At 41.4% G+C, this 19,113-nt stretch overlaps 1 protein-coding gene across 2 annotated transcripts; it reads left to right on the forward strand.

The window, feature by feature from the left end:
* Window positions 1–3,753: 3,753 nt before the first annotated feature.
* LOC114460918 (protein shisa-7-like) lies at window positions 3,754–17,190 on the forward strand. 2 transcript variants are annotated; one of them, XM_028442790.1, is made up of 8 exons: window positions 3,754–5,211; window positions 6,394–6,636; window positions 6,728–6,844; window positions 8,187–8,329; window positions 10,107–10,181; window positions 14,548–14,793; window positions 15,733–16,087; window positions 16,761–17,190. In XM_028442790.1, the coding sequence occupies exons 1-8, from the start codon at window positions 4,871–4,873 to the stop codon at window positions 17,188–17,190; spliced, it is 1,950 nt and encodes a 649-aa protein (XP_028298591.1). In that variant the 5' UTR covers window positions 3,754–4,870. The 2 variants fall into 2 exon arrangements, with proteins under 2 accessions (XP_028298591.1, XP_028298592.1); XM_028442791.1 differs by lacking the exon at window positions 10,107–10,181.
* The last annotated feature ends 1,923 nt before the right edge of the window (window positions 17,191–19,113 follow it).

The raw sequence follows: 19,113 nt of genomic DNA on the forward strand, positions 1-19,113 counted from the left end.
AATAATAACTCATCTCATCTTCCTACACACCGTAGATCGTTAAATACATAAACTGACTCCAAAAACTAAGAAAATAAGAGGGAAAAAAAACACAAATAACAAGAAAAAAAAATTCTTCACAAAATGGCAACAAAAATACACAAAAGTGTTTCCAAGTCACAACAGGTGCTGACTTCCTGTGTGGATGTTGCCTGGAAACGGGCGCTGACTTCCTGTGTGGATGTTGCCTGGGAAACGGGCGCTGACTTCCTGTGTGGATGTTGCCTGGGAAACGGGCGCTGACTTCCTGTGTGGATGTTGCCTGGTAAACGGGCGCTGACTTCCTGTGTGGGTGTTGCTCGGTAAACGGGCACTGACTTCCTGTGTGGCTGTTGCCTGGGAAACGGGCGCTGACTTCCTGTGCGGGTGTTGCTTGGTAAACAGGCGCTAACTTCCTGTGCGGGTGTTGCTTGGTGAATGGGTGCTGACTTCCTGTGCAGCTGTTGCCTGGTAAACAGGGCGTGGGTGTTGTGCAGCGGCTGCTTCGTGCAGAGGTTATTTTTGTCCAACACGTGGTGTAGATGAGATCTCTGATAAAAGCTTTGGAGTGAAGTCCAAAAAAGTGGAGAAAACACCAGCTTACACAACGGACACGGATCACGGTTTCCATGGCGTCATACTGAGGCTCCGCCCACCACATTAAGATGTGAATCCCGCACTGCATTAGCGGATTTCTATCTTTGGAGTGGTTTTATTCTTTTATTCTGCCTCGGCCAAGGACGTTCTGACCTTCACGGCCACGTCAGGGTCCGGGGATGCTACCCCGGGGCCGGGCCCCGCCGGGCACAGACGACCCACCCGTCCACAGAGAAAGGACAGGAAGTGTCCAGATGAAAGCAACAGGAACAAACGCTCTCACTGCAGCGGTGCTCACACACACGGCCAGCGGCAGAGAGCAGTGTGTGTGTGTGTGTGTGTGTGTGTTATGGGGGGTTTAGTTTCTGTGACTTTAAAGCATGTTTGTTCCTACGAGCACACAGTGGTTGCCATGGTAACCATACGCTCTCCCTGTGCTGCTACAGTCACTGCCCCCCCCCCCCCCCCCCCACCAGGCTTTGTTTAAACCGCTCTGTCATTGGTCAACAAAGGATTTATTGGTTAATGACTGTAATTATTCTGCCCTCCACACATTAATAATCTACTGTATCAAAGGAAGAGTCAAAGAATCAGAAGGATTGTAACCTGCAATTCAGTAATAGTCGGGGGCCAGGGAACTTCAGGCTTGACTTCACAATTTCTGACACAAGAGACGATGCTCTGTGATTGTGTTGATGATGTCATACTGACGTACTACTCACCCTAATGTACTACTCACACCAACGTACTACTCATACTAACGTACTACTCACACCAACGTACTACTCACACTAACGTACTACTCATACTAATGTATTACTCTCACCAATGTACTACTCACCAACGTACTACTCACCAACGTATTACTCACACTAGCGTACTACTCATACTAACTTACTACTCATACTAACGTATTACTCACACTAACGTATTACTCACACTAGCGTACTACTCATACTAACGTACTACTCATACTAACGTATTACTCACACTAACGTATTACTCACACTAGCGTACTACTCATACTAACTTACTACTCATACTAACGTATTACTCACACTAACGTATTACTCACACTAACGTACTACTCACACTAACGTACTACTCATACTAACTTACTACTCATACTAACTTACTACTCATACTAACGTACTACTCACACTAACGTACTACTCACACTAACGTACTACTCATACTAACTTACTACTCATGCTAACTTACTACTCATACTAACGTACTACTCACACTAACGTATTACTCACACTAACGTACTACTCACACTAACGTACTACTCATACTAACTTACTACTCATGCTAACTTACTACTCATACTAACGTACTACTCATGCTAACTTACTACTCATACTAACTTACTACTCATACTAACGTACTACTCATGCTAACGTACTACTCATGCTAACTTACTACTCATACTAACTTACTACTCATACTAACGTACTACTCATACTAACTTACTACTCATACTAACGTACTACTCATACTAACTTACTACTCATACTAACGTACTACTCATACAAAGTGTGACGTCTAAATGAGTATGTCGTACATTAGATAGTGTGAAAAGATTGAGTGTGTGAGAAATACGGGGATGTGTACTATAATATGGGGACATTTTGTAAGTGTGCACACTAGTCATACTCAATTGTCCCACGTAGAGATGTTGATCATTTGTTTTTAACAATATTTTTGTGAAAAAATTACTTTTTTGCATTGTCTCCAATGAGTTTAATTAGTTTAATAAAGATTTAATAAGTTTAACAGTTTTAATAAAAACACAGTGATGGACTTGATGATTTAAAAAAGGTTTAAATGTAGAAAAGTTCCCTTAATGTTGGCATTTCATGTTTAGTGTTTTTCACCATCTGTGACTCACTAACACTGCAGTAATGAATGAATGAATGAATTAACGTTGATGTTAATTAGGCTGGATTAACTGTGACCTGGAAACCAGACACATTCATTCTACTGAATAATTCACACTGTGGAGTTGATCATTTTATTATAGAAATAAAGCTTTTGTTGCTTTATTTCTATAATAATTTAATAATTCTGTTCCTTGGCTCTGGATCATGACGTTCATCAGGAGGCAGCTGCAAATAAAAGGTCGCTTTGATTCTCGCCAACAGGCCAACGGTCAGGCTCCTCCCACTCTGTGCACTGCGGGCCTCATTCAGTAAACAACACACACACATATGTGGACTCTATATGGCATCTGTCATGTTGCCTTTTCTGCGTGTGTGTGTGTCAGATGAAAACATGGCGTCTCATCGCTGTGAGAAACGTGACTTTATAAATGTGTTTGTTTGTGCCTCCTCCTATAAACGACCTCTCCGTGACCTTTCCTCCCTGTGCTGGGCCCTGATTGGTCGAGCATTAGATTACTGCTCCTTCATTGGAGTGTGTCGTGTGTTTGTCTTGTGTTGTCATTCTGTGTTCATGGAGTTGTTTTGTATGATGTCATTTTTCAGAGCTTTTTCTGACAGTCTGTGCAGCGACTGTGTCATATTCTCTCCAAAATCCATCATTTAAGGAACATTTAACATTTGGGGTCCATCCATAAAGTCAGTAAAATGATGGTCCATTGTTTTATGAATCTGTGATAACCACATTTATTTATTCATCTGAATAATATCCACTGTTATCCAGGAACGTTTAGTATTATTTGGGCCATAGTATATAGTCATAAACCACAGAAATGTGTTAAAAGTTGCAAAGTGTGGGCAATGGAATAAAAAAATGTAGGGAAGATTAGCTTAAACTAACAAAATGTAGGCATCAAAATGGTGAATGTGGTTAAATTGGCAAAAATAATCATGAAATCTGGTGAAAAAAGGTTAAAAGTGACAATAATGGGTCAACATATGTGACATTAGGTGTAAAAGTGGTAGAAAGTGTTTATAAGTGATGAACATGTCTGGAAAGTGGAAAAAATGTGCAGAAAGGCATTAAAATGTGATGTAGAAGTGTCAGAAATGTAGCAAAAATACATTAAAAGGAGCAAAAATATGGCAAGAAAAAGTGACCCCAAGGTTGAAAATTTTATTTTCATTTTTTAATTTATTTATATGTGTATATATATATATATATATATATATGTATATATATATATATATATATATATATTTTTTTTTTAAAGTGGTTCGTTATGAGCAGAGTTGTTCTGTGACTAATGACGGCTGATCATCTTTTTCTTCTTCTTCTCTTCCAGTGTCACTGCAGATGTGACGGAGGCCGACGCCCCTCGTTAGCGTTTCCTGCATCGTTCCCTTTATTTTTACTATTCTTCCTTCGTCGTCCGTCCTTTTGGTGCCAAACACACACGCACACACGAGACGAGCTAAAACCAAGAGGCCGTTTGATAGGTCCTCTTAAAGCCGTATGAAGCTCCTCCCCCTCGCTGTCTTGTCTCCATGTTGCTGCTGAACGCTGCCATGGCGATGGCGTGCGTTAACGATTCAAAGTGCTTTATATCCACCTTCAGGTCTACTTCCTGTAGGAGAGTGGCTTAGCTCCGCCCCTTTATCCTCTCAGACCTCTTCCTGTACGATGCAATCTGACACCTCTCACTGTTACGCCATCGCCGGCTCGTCTAAACTAACGCTCTTTTTCTGACAATCCGACGTTTTTTTTTACGCTCAGTTTTGCCGTCATTCAATTCGAGCGCCGAGTTGACGGATGAATTCGGACACTTTCATGTCCGTCGTGTGGGCGGAGCCGCGCCACCGCGCTCGAGCCGGGCCCACTCCGTCCTTTGTCCTCTTCCGCTGGGCTGCACTGAGTTCAGAGCAGAGACGCTCGCAGGAAGTGGGAGTGGCTTCCCTCGCTCGCCTCCTTCCTCGGTTCCTCCCCAGGATCTGATGCCAAACCTCCAATGCAGACTCACCTTTACCGAAAAAAATCAACTTCACTCAGTGCCAAACGAACACCGACTTCCTCAAACCGTCGTTTATGCCACGCCCACTTTTTACATCTGACAGAAGTGCCATCAGCTCCGTTTACATCTCAATGTTTACACTCTCAGTGAATCGTAACTCCTGTTTACACCGATCTCATAAGCCCCGTCCCCTGAAACTCTGACCTCATTGTTTACGCCACTCTCATAAACCCCGCCCCCTCAAACTGTGACTGATCTTATTGTTTACACTGTGTTTGTCAGCGAGCGCCGTTTGCATTCCTGTGAGGGCGGGACATGTCCCGTCCATCGTACGTTCATCTTTAAAGACACTTTGACGCAATGTCACACTCGCCTCCAGCGGAGATGTTGTACCTCGTCCTCGTTCTTCTGCTCGTGTCCGGCCTCGCCCTCGCCGACGTCCGGACGCCGAGCGGGAAACCCAGCAGCACTTTGCTCCTCCTCACTGGCCTGAAGAGAACTCCGCCCCCTCTGCGTCCGGCAAAGGCGGCCGAGGTGGAGGATGGCGACGAGGGTCGGCCGGCCGTGGCAGAGCTCCCGCCGAAGCCCCTCCCACAGAAGATGCTGCCAAGCAACGTGACGGCTGACGCCCTGAAGCCGCCACTCGGCGCCGCCCAGGTGGCTCCGCCCCCGAGGCAGCTGGTGGACGTGGACGTGTGCAGGTAGGACAGAACGCCAGGAAACGACCCACGTTTATGATCCTGAATGAAAACATTTTCAAAACGAAATTCAAGAAAATGATTTCATAAACATAAGTGAAGCCCCTTCAAAATAAAAGCCAAACATTTTGGTAATTTTCGTTTTTCTTTTTTGATAAGAAGAGTCGTTTAATATTACTATAATATCCTAATAATTAAATTATAATAAGTCATCATAATATAATAAGATAAGTCATTTAATTATACTGGTGATTATTAAGTGGATGATAATAATAATATTATTAATATTACTATAATATAATTGTAATTTGATTATGAAAATTATAATAATAATAACTAGAAAAAATTGCATTGCCAAGACAAATTGTGGCTGTAGCTGCAGAATTAAAGATTTAACTGCAGTTCATGAGCAGCAGCTGTTACACTTTAGCAGAGCTAATCAAGCACTAGCGTGACAAAATCAGCCTCATCTGCATAATTAAATTATATTAAAAGTAAAAGTGTTAACATTGTAAACATTAGATAGAATCATTAAAACTAAGCAGTGGAACATTTTGATCTTTGCTAATGTTTAACCGATTTATTAGCAGGTTCAAATATGGTCAGAAAAATAAGAAATTAAAAGATTAAAAATAAAAAGTGAAATAGTAATATAATTATAATTTGATTACAATATTTATCAAAATAATATTAATAATATTAATAATATTAATAATAAGTCCCTCTGGTCCAGGAAAACATTTAACAATAACATTTTAAAACATTATAATAGAAACACTGAGACTCTCTTGTTTTTGTTTTGTTAAAATGTTTTAATGTCACTGTATTTATCGCCTGTCGATATAAACAAACAGAATAACTTAAAATATTTACAGAAAGGAAAGAAACAGAGAAAGTAGCAGCTCTGATAACTGGGAGCATTAAGCGTCTCCATGGAAACCGTAATGTTGGTATGTGTCCGTGTGTTGCCGTCACGTAAAGGGTTAAATATGAGGCGTCCTGCACACGCTCAGTGGCGTCCTGTGTCGCAGCAGTCGTCTCCTCATCCCGCTGAGAGGCGTCCTGCTGTTGCTAGGCAACGTGGACTCCACTCTAAAACGGGTCGAGTGTGTTGGCGAGCGGTGTTGGAAGCAGCTCTCACTTCAGACGGTGTTTTACATTAAGCTCCTCCCCCTTCCTCCTCAGGGGCTACTATGATGTGATGGGACACTTTGACAACACCTTCAACTGCTCCCAGGGCAGCTACATCTACTGCTGCGGCACCTGCCACTACCGCTTCTGCTGCGAGCACCAGAGGAACCGCCTGGACCAGGAGGCCTGCAACAACTACAACTCCCCCGTGTGGGCCGACCCCCAGGGGTCCGTCACCACGCCCACCGGCAACAAGCCCTCCCCCGACTTTGAGACACTGCAGCAGCAGAACAACAGGTGAGCCTCAGGACACGCCCCCTGGTGGACACTCCCCCTATTGGATGCATGACGACCTTTGACCCCGTGCTGTTTTGTGTCCTCCACGCAGCACGGCCTACGTCATCGGGGGGGTCATCTCCTTCACGCTGGTGGTGGCGGTGGGCGTGAGGATCGCATTCAGCAAAGTGGCGCGGAGACCCCGAAACAGAGACGTCAACATGCCCAGGTCAGTTCGTCGTTAACTTCAGCCACCAGAGCGTGTCAGCACACTGTTTAAGGGAGAGTAAAGGTCCCTTAGGAGAGCTGTTTAAAGTTATTTACAAATATGTCCTAAAACTTTTGAAATGTCTTTTTTAGTAGATCTATGTATAATAAAACACATTATTATTTAATTTAACTTTATATATAAAGCGCTAATTACAACAAAGTCATGAGTCCATAGTAAGAAAGAAAAAACCCAACAAGATCCACATGAACAAGCATTTATGATGCATTTATGTCATATTCACATTTTTTTTAATTTCTTTTTAAAAAATAGAACTATTTTACAGTTTTAGAGCCTGTGTTCCTCCATCTTTAAATCATGTGATTGATGATGTCACACGGCCCCACTGCCTGTAAACATCCCATTGTTTTCTATTGGAGTGAAACATTCAGCCTGATTTATAGATCATTTAGTAGATTTTAAAATCATTTAGTAGATTTTAAAATCATTTAGTAGATTTTTTAGACTAAATGACGACTCCTGCTGGTTTTGGTTGTTCTAAAAAAATCAGTAAAAAAGTTAAAGACATCAATGTAAAAAATGTGCGACCCGAAAACAGTTGTGACCACATGGGGCGATAGTTCCAACTCTGAGGTTTGGTAGTAGACAATGAAGCAGAGAAGAAGAGCTCTCCTAAGTGTCCTTTACTCTCCCTTAAACAGTGCGCTGACACGCTCTGGTGGCTGAAGTTAGCGAGTAACTCAGACAGTTGAAGTCCTTCTATCCTCAGTGTCTTCAACAGTCTGTGATTTACTCGCTAACTTCAGCCACAAAAAAAACACAATCAGAATCATGAAAAGTTACAGAAAATATTAAAACCTTGTTATAAAAAATAAGTAGCCTTAATCTCAACTTTTGAAACAATTTTTGGAAAAAGCTGCTGCACAATCAGGTGTTTTAAGTCATAACAATCACAGAAATCCTAAAGGTTCTGAGAAATAGAAAAAAGGTCATGGTATCAATTTATTTATAGAAACTATTTTTTATATGTAATAAAATATACAATGAATTGCAATTTCTATTAATTTCATGTAATTTTAGGGAAGAAATAGTACATCTGGATATTTATCGTTATCAGGATATAAATCTGCCTATATCATGATATAACATTTTCTCCATATCGTACAGCACTAGTTTAGGGGTTCTTTAGTCCCTCCTGTCATCACTAGGGTGTTTCTCACCCCCTGATTACCTTCCCTCTGTGTTTAAGGAGTGCTGGCTCACACTGTGTCTCTGAGGTCATGTTTTTTGGCATTCTCTCGCTCTTATCGGTGATGCTAACGTGTTTGTTGCTAAACGTCAGGTCTCTGGTGGACATCCTGCGTCACCAGTCCAGTCCAGGGCAGCAGGTGGAGAGGAACAACACGTTGCTGAGCTGCACCGCCTCAGACGGACGAACGTCTAAGAGCCTCTACACGCCCGTCCTGCAGAGCAAAGACAACCGCAGTGAGTGAACGCCGCGGGAAAAAACAAGGTTTTAATGAGCGGGTTAGCATTTACTGATGTTTGAGGTCATGTGACGGGAACAGAAACGCAGCGTTTGTGAAATGGTTCATTGTTATTTTTGTGCTTTGTTCAACTTTCTTCTTCTTCCTCTTCTTCTTCTCTGTCGCTACGTCTCTGCTCTCACGGTCCTTTCAGGAGGCCTCACATGTACATATTTAACACCTGAATGATAAACACACACTGTATATAAGATGTTTATCAGCCTCATCATCAAACACTGAAGCCTCAGAACAAATACAGCTTCCTCACACTGTGACATTACACTTCCTATACTGAGGAATACCAATATAAACCTCTGAGAACCAGTATAAACCTCTAAGAACCAGTATAAACCAATATAAATCTCTAAGAACCAGTATAAACCAGTATAAACCTCTAAGAACCAGCATAAACCTCCAAGAACCAGTATAAACTTCCGAGAACCAGTATAAACCTCCGAGAACCAGTATAAACCTCTGAGAACAAGTATAAACCTCTGAGAACCAGTATAAACCTCTGAGAACCAGTATAAACTTCCGAGAACCAGTATAAACCTCCGAGAACCAGTATAAACCTCTGAGAACAAGTATAAACCTCTGAGAACCAGTATAAACTTCCGAGAACCAGTATAAACCTGTGAGAACACAGTATAAACCTCTGAGAACCAGTATAAACCTCTGAGAACAAGTATAAACCTCTGAGAACCAGTATAAACCTCTGAGAACCAGTATAAACCTCTAAGAACCAGTATAAACCAATATAAATCTCTAAGAACCAGTATAAACCTCCAAGAACCAGTATAAACCTATAAGAACCAACATAAATATCTAAGAACCAGTATAAACCCGTATAAACCTCCAAGAACCAGTATAAACCTATAAGAACCAGTATAAACCTCTAAGAACCAGTATAAACCAGTATAAACCTCTGAGAACCAGTATAAACCTATAAGAACCAATGTAAATATCTAAGAACCAGTATAAACCCGTATAAACCTCCAAGAACCAGTATAAACCTATAAGAACCAGTATAAACCTCTAAGAACCAGTATAAACCAGTATAAACCTCTAACAACCAGTATAAACCAATATAAACCTCTAAGAACCAGTATAAACCAATATAAACCTCTAAGAACCAGTATAAACCAGTATAAACCTCTAAGAACCAGTATAAACCAATATAAATCTCTAAGAACCAGTATAAACCAGTATAAACCTCTAAGAACCAGTATAAACCAGTGTTTGGACAACAGGTCCCATCTTTCCTGATGTTGTGCTCTAACTGGTGACCGTGTTAACTGATGACCAGCTAATGCTCAGACTCACCAGTTAACACTGATTTAAAAAAGTCAGAAACAGGTTTAGAACATGATGATAAATAGTAGATCTATGATCTATGATCTATGATAGATCTGAAGTAGTTGAAAAGATCTGATGAGATGGAAGTAAAAAATAATAATTGATGTATTACATTTTACTGTACTTTTATGAGACGGACCGTTTGTGTACACAAGGTAATCAGTGAGCTAATGCTAACTAGTCAGTGTGTTGCTCTACCATTGCTGTGATTGGTCCACAGTGTGAGAACGCTCCTGTGATTGGATGACGTTGTCTCACAGCAGAGATGAAGAGCCTCATGTGGCTCCTGAAGGCTCCGCCCCCCTCTCTCTCTGTCTCTCTCTCTGTCTGTGATGCTCTCTGGCCCCGCCCCTCAGTGTGTGGCTGTGTTCTCTCTACAGAGGTGAACTCCCTCCATCATGTTACCTCTCAGGGCGCTGCGCCTCCTGCGTCCCCCAAACACGCCGCCACCATCGGTAAGGCTGGCTAAGCTAGCTCAGCGGCGCCGGGCGGCACACACTGAGTGTGTGTGTTGATGATGTCACACACCTGAATGTGCTTGTGTGTACCCACACCTTCACCTTCACCCGCCTGCTGCCAAAAAGCCCCCCCCCCCCCCCCCCCATTGCCATGGAAACCAATCATGGTTAGTTTGATCCACACGTTCACATTTAGTTCACACTGAGGAGGGGAGACCACACAGTTGTGTTTCAGTCATTGTTTTTGTGTATTTTTGGACTCATTGTAGTCTTTAAAGGGGACATATCATGGTTTTAAATCCTTCCTTTTTACATATAAATCATACAGTTATGGTCTATATAAAGCAGAACTGCAATGCTTGGGTCTGAATTCCTCATTATTATAGCTCCACCCCTTTTCTACCACTTTTCTGATGTGCTTCTGAGAGCAACTCGTTTTGGTGCTGTCTCTTTAAATGCAAATGAGACACTTCATACCCCGCCCCCTCTTCAGGTGACACTCGGTTCAACTCCACCCTGCTCGGCCATTTTTGTAGTTTGATAGAAGAGATACGGCTATGTAGCGGAGCATAAACTTTTTATTCAGAGGTTATTTACAAAATGTCAACAACGTTAGACTTGTCCATCCAGCCTTACATGTTCCAGCCAGAGTCTGACCCAGTGGAGCGAGATGAAAATGAAGATGATGAACCTGCAGAACCCTAACAAGTGAGCTAACACAAGCACCAAGCTAACACAAGCACCAAGCTAACGCTAGCACCAAGCTAACGTCACGAAATGCATTTTAATACAGTCTTTTCAAAGACAAAAACGTCAAAATGAAATGACTAATGAAAACTTTAGACTTAAATTAAATCACGTAGGCCATATCATCAAGGATCTAAAACGAGCACACAGCGCTAACATATGAAGACGGTGCTAATGCTAATGCTAACAAAACAATGACAGGGACGTCTTATCATCACTTTTTAGCGTTATTTACAGCTTACCGAAGTGCTCTGTTCATCGTCTCCAAAGATAGAAGGAATTGAACCCTCAACCAGACAAAGTCTTTCTGTAAATCCTTCTTTATACTGGTGGAGGTTGATGAAGCAGTCATCATTGAAGTGCTTCACACACACAAAAATGACCTTATCCACAGATGTGGTACATTTCTATAAAAAATAAAACTCAACCAGACACTTTGAAAAGGTTCTGATGCTGGGAGACGGTGTAATGAAGCGTGTGGGTTACTACATCCAACAACCCAACATTTTGACTTATCCTCTCGTAACTTCTGCATCCTGGAGCTTGGACTACAAAATAAAAGCCAGAAATAAAAATGGCGGATTGCTCAAAGTGTTGGACCTGGAGTTGATGAACTAATTTGGCAGTTCTGCTGCAAATACTGTGATGTAATAGTTCAAAAAACGTAATAGAGAATAGAAAAATCTAAACATATTGAAAAATATGAGCAAAACAGAATATAAAGATATCTATGGAGCACCTGAAGAGATTAATTTGAACTTTTCTGTACTTCTAAACAATTTAAATATACAAAAAAAATGCATTTAAGGGCTAAAAAAGTGGATTTAGCATGATATGTCCTCTTTTAGTCATTTTGTGTTTTAGTGGTTTTTTGGGACACATTTTGTGTGTTTTTCTGATTGTTTTAAGTTTATTTTTTTTTTTTTAGCTTTTCTTGTTGAGAGTATTTTTGTTGTCATTTTTTAGTGTTCGTTGTCGTTCTTTTGAGGCACTGTTTTTTAAGTGATTTTGTGTTTTTGTTGTTGCTTTGTGTATCTTCAGACTTTTTTTAGTGTTTAAGTTATTTTGTGTAATTTAGTTGTGGTTTTGTGTGTATTTTTGTGTCTTTTTGGACACATTTTAGTTGTTGTTTAATGTGTTTTTGTGAGTCCCTCTGTCTTTTTGTGTATTTGTTTTCTTCCTCACATGTAGTCCTAAAACGCTCTCCACCTTTTTATGTATTTTTAGACTCATTGTAGTGTTTAACTCATTTTGTATGATTTGTTGTTGTTTCGAGTGTATTTTTAGATATTTTGTGTGTTTTTCTTCTTGGTTTGAGCTTCTTTTTCTCTGTTTTTGTGTATTTTAGTTGTCGTTTAATGTGTTTCTCGACTCATTGTGAGTCATTTTTGTGTATTTGTTTTCCTCCTCACATGTAAACATGAAGCTTCTAAATGAATAATATTTAATTCTAATAAATACATTTTAGTTTTTTCAGTTTTAGTTTTGTAAATTGTAGTTTCATTATTTTTACATTTTTTACCAACTCTGTGAAAGAGTTTAAACTAATGTGATGGATCTCACTGCTGAGGCTCCGACCGCTCGCTGCTGCGGTCCAGTGGAGGCGGTTGCCACGGCGACGGGATGTGAGGCTGATCTCAGCTGATGAGCCGCTAACACCTACACACACACGCATCCCGTGAGGAGCGTTGTTATACAAGCAGCAGGTCAGAGCTGGAGAACGCACAAAGTATCACGGAAGGGTTCTCAACTCGTGGGTCGAGACCCCAAACTGGATCGCAGAATTGTTTTAAGCAGGACACGATAAATAAGGGTTTAAATATACCGCTACACACACACACACACACACACACTTATAAGTCCCTGTGTGACCTGCACCTTCACGTCTGTTTGATGTTCAGTGATGATGTAATACAGTTTAAGCCCCGCCCCCTCTAACCTTACATAAGAGGAAACACTTTATGTGTATCGATCCATGCTTTGGCTTTTTTGCACAGACCTCTGTGTTTGTGTGTTTTTGTGTCTCCTGTGTGTGTGTGTGTGTGTGTGTGTGTGTGTGTGTGTGTGTAACTTCTGTGTTTAATGTGTGCGATCGCTGGTGAAGGCTCCGCCCACTAGAACCAGTTTAATGTTGGTGGTAGACGACGAGCTGCGAACACAAAACAAGAGAAAACGGGAGATTTGACTCATTCAGAGAGGGATAGAAAGTGTATAGATCTATAGATATCCACCACATAGAGTTGAACCTGTAGGTTGACTAAAAACCAAGGATTCCAGCAACTTATTGTTTTCTCTTTTTGAGTCTTATGTTAGGGTTTCATTTGTTCAGATAACCTTTTTCAGGAAATGTACTTTGATCTCCTGACATGTTTTGACTGTCAACTGCCAGTCTTCCTCACAGGTGTCTGCTGATCGCTTTGATATGTGACTGATTTCCAGCAAGTTCATTTTGACTTCTTCTTGAATAATATGTTATGGTTTTATTTATTCAGACAATATTTTTTCAGGAAATGTATGTGTAAAAAAAAAAAAATAATAATAATAATAATACAGTAAAATATAAAAATAATAAAGTTAAAAAAATTATTATTATTATTATTAGCAATTATTAAAAAGAAAGTTTACTGAAATTGAGTAAGAAAAAAGAAACAAAAATGAATGATAATGAATAAACAAAATATTAGAAAATTAAATAAAAAATATTGTCAGTCTTCCTCAGAGGCGTCTGCTGATCGCTTTGATGTTTCCTTGACTTCAGCGTAAAAATTCCAGCAAGTTCTTTTTGACTTGTTCTTGAATAATATGTCAAGGTTTCATTTATTCAGACAACTGTTTTTCAGGAAAATTATCAGCGATCAGCAGACACCTCTGAAGAAGGCTGGCAGTTGACAGTCAAAACATGTCAGGAGATCAAAGTAAATTTGCTGATAAAAATATGACTAAGACTAATCTACAGACTAAGTTTAAGACGAGTGAGGAAGTAAACACTGACTGCTCCATGTCTGCGTACCAGTTGTGGTTTACACCAGTGTTTCTCAAATGGGGGTACGTGATGACTCAGCAGAAGGTACTTGGGAGAGAGAGAGGGAGAAAGTGGAAAATGAACAAATAAAGTGTCAGTGTTGGTCCTAAACCAGGCAAACTGATAAAAACTAAAGAAATAAATCTATTCAGGAGCCACTAAATCAGTGTTTTTCCACCATGGGGTCGGGACCCCATGTGAGGTTGCCTGAAATTTCTGAAAAACTAAAATAGATTTTTTATTTTATATATATACATGATCAAAAACGAATTATACAAAATAATTTGTGTCTTTGTGGTTGCCAGAAATTCTTGATATCAAAATGGGGTCACGATCCAAAAAAAGGTTGAGAACCACTGCATTAAACACAGTTTATTTCACTTATTTACAAAGTTAGATTCTTTAAAATGTGTTATCACTCATTCATTCCATCATTATGATCTAAAGTTGTTTTTAAATAGTTTTCTAAGCAAAATGTTGTAGTTGGACAAAGGTGGGCTTGGATTCAGAAATAAGAGAAAGGGGGACTTGAACCAAAGTTTGAGAACCACTGGTCTAGACCTTAATTGTCCCTCGTCCCAACTTTCTGTCCAGAACGTGGACCACGGATGAACAACACGCCTCAGCTTTCCTCGGGGCCCAAGCTGATCTCCAGCAGCACAAAAGGCCCCAGTGGCGTGGGTGGAGTCATGGGTGGAGTCATGGGCGGAGGAGGAATGAGACACAACAGCAGCCACCCCAACTTCTCCCACTCCTTCCACAACCTGGCTCAGCTGCCCCTGTCCTACGAGGCCACCATGAAGCCCGAGATCAGCCGCTACAGCTCCCTAAAGAGGCTGGGTGAGTGGGGAGGGGGAGGAGTCAGGGTGAGTGGAAGGAGTCAGGGTGTTTAGTTGAGAGATGCAAAGATGCACTAAATGGATACTGTGGTATGTGGAGGTGAAACCCAGATTGAGTCATCATTTAGTCTGGTTACTAACTGAGTCACTACAGCTAATGTGACTCTAACAAGATAAACAGCTGCAAACGTGTCAAACTAATGTTTGTGTTCATTTATCTCCTGTTGTTAAACAATAGAACCTAACCAAACATCTACTGTCAGACAGTATATGGTCTTTGATGGAGTCAAATTCACTACAGGTACGGTTTAAAACCATAGCAGTGACATTATTGGTGGTTTTTACGCCCCCTGGTGGTATTCACATACATTTACAAATCAGTCTATGTGTAGCAAACGTCACCAATGTTCCTTCATTGAGAACATTCTTAAAGGAGAAGTAGCATTTATTTTGGGATATTTATTTTTATTTGTTTTAAAAACTTCCACAAACACTGATACTGTGTAAAATTCTCTGCTATAGACCTTTATTTTCTGTATTGATATGAAAGAATTAAAAAGCAAAGTGTTTTTGTTTTTAATTGAGCAGTCTATGCAAAGTTATAGAAAATAATAAAACCTCATTATAAAAATAAGTTGCCTTAGTCTCAACTTTTGCAACAATATTTGAAATTTACCTACAGTATATTGTTATAACATTTTCTCCATCACTCGACTGAATAAACCTGTACTCATCACATTAGAGCTCTGCTGCCCCCTGCTGGTGGAGAACAGTAGTTAGATTACCCTCTGGTGATGGAGCAGATGCCACTTCTTCACCAAAAAGTTCCTGAACATTTTAGTTCCTGAACCTTTTAGTTCCTGAACCTTTTAGTTCCTGAACCTTTTAGTTCCTGAACCTTTTAGTTCCTGATATGTTACACTAAATGTTTCTGTCTCAGAGAGAGAACTGGACGACTACGGCTACCACTCGTCTAAGCGCCGCTCCACCAACGCTCCCCCCTCCTTCCACTCCTCTCAGCACCACCTGCCGTGGGGGGGCGACTACACGCTGAGCTCACGAGGCACCCTGCCCCTCCACATGCCCTCCACCCCCAACCCCTACCCGCTGCCCCCCACCGCCCCGTCGCACTACGGTGTGTCCAGCTTCGACCGCCCGCCGCGCCGTGTTCGGTCCCAGGACCAGCTGCTGGCGCTGGGGGACACGCTGTCACGTCTGTCCAAGAACCAGCAGCACCAGTACCATAAAGCCATGATGGGAGGGGGGCGGAGCTCCACCTCACAGCTGCTACGCAGGTGAGACGGGACAAACCATTTCGATCTGTTCTAAAATATTTAAAAGGACAAAAAAGGAGACGGAAGTACTGTTGGAAAGAATAATAAGGATGAAAATAGTATTACGTTATAAAATAATAATAATAATAAAGTCAGTAAATATATATAGTAAAAAATATTAATTAAGTTTAGGTATTAACAATAATAATAACAATAACAATAATAATAATGAGGTATAAAAATAACATTAAGTTTAAAAAAAGAATTATAATAATAAAGTAAAAATAATAATTAAATAAAATAGATAAATAATTAAATAAAAAGAAAATTAATAGTAATAATTAGTTTAAAAATCAATCATAATAAAAAAAACTAAAATTGTTAAAGAAAAACCTGAAGGTAAGAAACAAATAAATTAAAATACATAAACAACATTTTAGATAATGGAGAAAAAAAATAGCATTTATTTATTTGACTTTAGCACGATTAAATATTTCCACATTCAGTCAAAGCAGCATCTAAAAATCCACTGTAAACGTCCAATCAGAGTCAAGGCCCCCAAACGCTGCTCTGAACATTTTAAAAAGCGTTTAAACTTGATCAAATTATGCGTACAATTAAAAAGAATCTAAAAAGTTAAACATTGATGAGACGCTCAAATCTGCTGTAATCTGATTTGTTGTTTGTTTTTCAGGTCTCATGAACGGCTCCTGGTGTCCCCCGACCGCCTGGAGGACCGCCTGCTGATGGGTGTGGTGATGGGCGGGGGCGGCGGTGGGGGTGGTGGAATGATGGTTCCCACCATGGGGCGCCTCTCCCACCACCAGAAGGCCCAGTCGCAGCAGAACATCTGCGTCACGCCGTCCATGGACCGCCATCACATGGTCAAGATGAACTCCCACCCGACGTCTGGCTACGAGCACGACCGGGTGCCCGTTACCGCCATGGGCATGCACAGCGGCTGGGACCCGCACGGCGGCCCCGTGGGCGGTCACCCTAGTGCCCGACGCATGGCCTTTGCCAACAAAAGGCAGAACACCATCGAGCAGCTGCACTTCATCCCTGGGGTGGGCGGAGCCGGCCAGGGCCTGAGGACGGGCAGCAAGAATGAGGTGACGGTGTGAGGGGGGGGCAAGGGAGGGGCGTGTAGTGGGAGGGCGAGACCAGAGGGAAGGGGTGACCAGAGGGAGAGCGACCAGAGGGAGGGCGACCAGAGGGAGGGTGACCAGAGGGTAACTAGAGGGGGTAAAATGAGCGTAGAATTTTGTGGTCTACATCCTGAGGACTGTTCTCTAGAAACTCCACTCTGAGGTAACGCCCTAAAAACGAGGACCTAAAACGAACCAAGGGACAAACTAGAGTGGACATCTATGAAGACGACATTCTGAGGAAGAACCAGAGCGACGCTCTTTTCTAACGACGCCCACTAGACAAAACCTTGAGTCAAAGTGGACGACGCCCCAATGACGCCCTGAGGGTGAAGAAGTCACTGAGGCTTCTCTCAGACATGACATCACTCCATCTAGCCATTCTTTAAAAAGGGAAGCCACGCCCACTTCACAAGAGCAAAAAAAAAGCGACTGAAGGCAGTCCTCTGTGACTTTGGTTTGTGCTGAGTCACAGTTTAAGGCGCTGTGGTCGGCTGAGGCTCCTCCGCGTGTGGAGCTGAGGCCGACGTCTGCTTGTCTTTGTGTTTGTAAAAGTATTTAAAAGCCAAACATGAAGCTTCGTATGCAACAAGTATTTTACCGACCATGAGTATTACTGAGCCCTGGAGGGAGGAGTTTGTGTATATGACATCACAGCTGGACATTTGTCTCCATGCCATGCCCACACTTTGTAAAAATAAGCCATTGTGGAGGAAGGCTTGCTCACACCAGGGGAAGCTCTGCATTTCTACGAGTCAGCAAATCTGTCACAGATGTGTTTCAACGTTAAAATAAAAACAAACATTGAGACGTGAAAAGGAAAGAAATACAAAGCCTCAAACGCAAAGTTATGCGTTTTTAATTCAAGGAGGTTTAATTTCATGCGGAAAATACTTATTTACTCGTGTATAAGATAAGTTTCATTAAAGTTTTACGTGAGCACGTAAAAAGTTTAGCATTCAAGTTAAAGTTCTACGTGAACACGTAACAATTTTCCGCGAGCACGCAAAAAAATTTTTTTGTGTTGCGTTAAAAGTTTTACATGAGCACATCAAAGGTTTGCGTGTTTGTTTTGAACATGTAAACGTCATTGAATTAACAAATATTCTGTGAGGAAAGTTTAATGTGTTTATGGGCGTGACGAGCTGTTGTGGGCGGGCCTTAGAGCGACCTCTGGTCCAATCACCTTTGAGACTGTGCTGTGAGTTTTTACCCGAACACATCGGATTCTCCCGCCGCCACTTCGCACCGAGGAGGACAAACGTGTCACACCAAGGGCTAAAACCTACTTATCTTTGTGCGTCTGTGCGTCGGAGGCATTACGTGTCTTTACTTTCACGCCTTTTTTTGTTTTCGTGCTCCTGCAGAAAGGCAATGAGGACGTGACGATGTCAAGACTTTGGTTCCCCGACCCTCCCTTTAACGGGAACCGATGAGGCCTCGTTTGAAGTTTGCGTCTGATTCTTCATCATGGTTTCTTGTTTTTATTCTGTGTGGAGTTAAAAATAGGTTGGAAAAGAGAATAATTTGTACAGGATGCAATCAACCGAAAACCGCATGATGTCATAGGTCTGTGTTGGTGATGTCATAGTGCTGACTGATGATGTCATGGCGAGTGTGTGTCTACGTCTAGTTTCATTTTGTAGCTCTCCTTAGGGACATCCAACATTTTTTTTAGTGTTTCCAACGCGCCATCGTTGTGTGTTCATATCACCGTGCAGGGCAGGCATTGGTTTTTTGCCGTTTCTTTATATATATTCCAGGAAGTGAAAAAAAGGGACTTTTGATCAAACTGCAGCTTTTTCTCATTCAGCTACGTCCACCAAAGCGCGAGCTTGTGAAAAATGTAAAAACTTGTATCAGTGTTGAGTTTTTGGTGAAGCGGCTGTGAGTGCGTTT

This window comes from Gouania willdenowi, unplaced genomic scaffold, assembly GCF_900634775.1.
Source record: "Gouania willdenowi unplaced genomic scaffold, fGouWil2.1 scaffold_85_arrow_ctg1, whole genome shotgun sequence".
NCBI lineage: Eukaryota > Metazoa > Chordata > Actinopteri > Blenniiformes > Gobiesocidae > Gouania > Gouania willdenowi.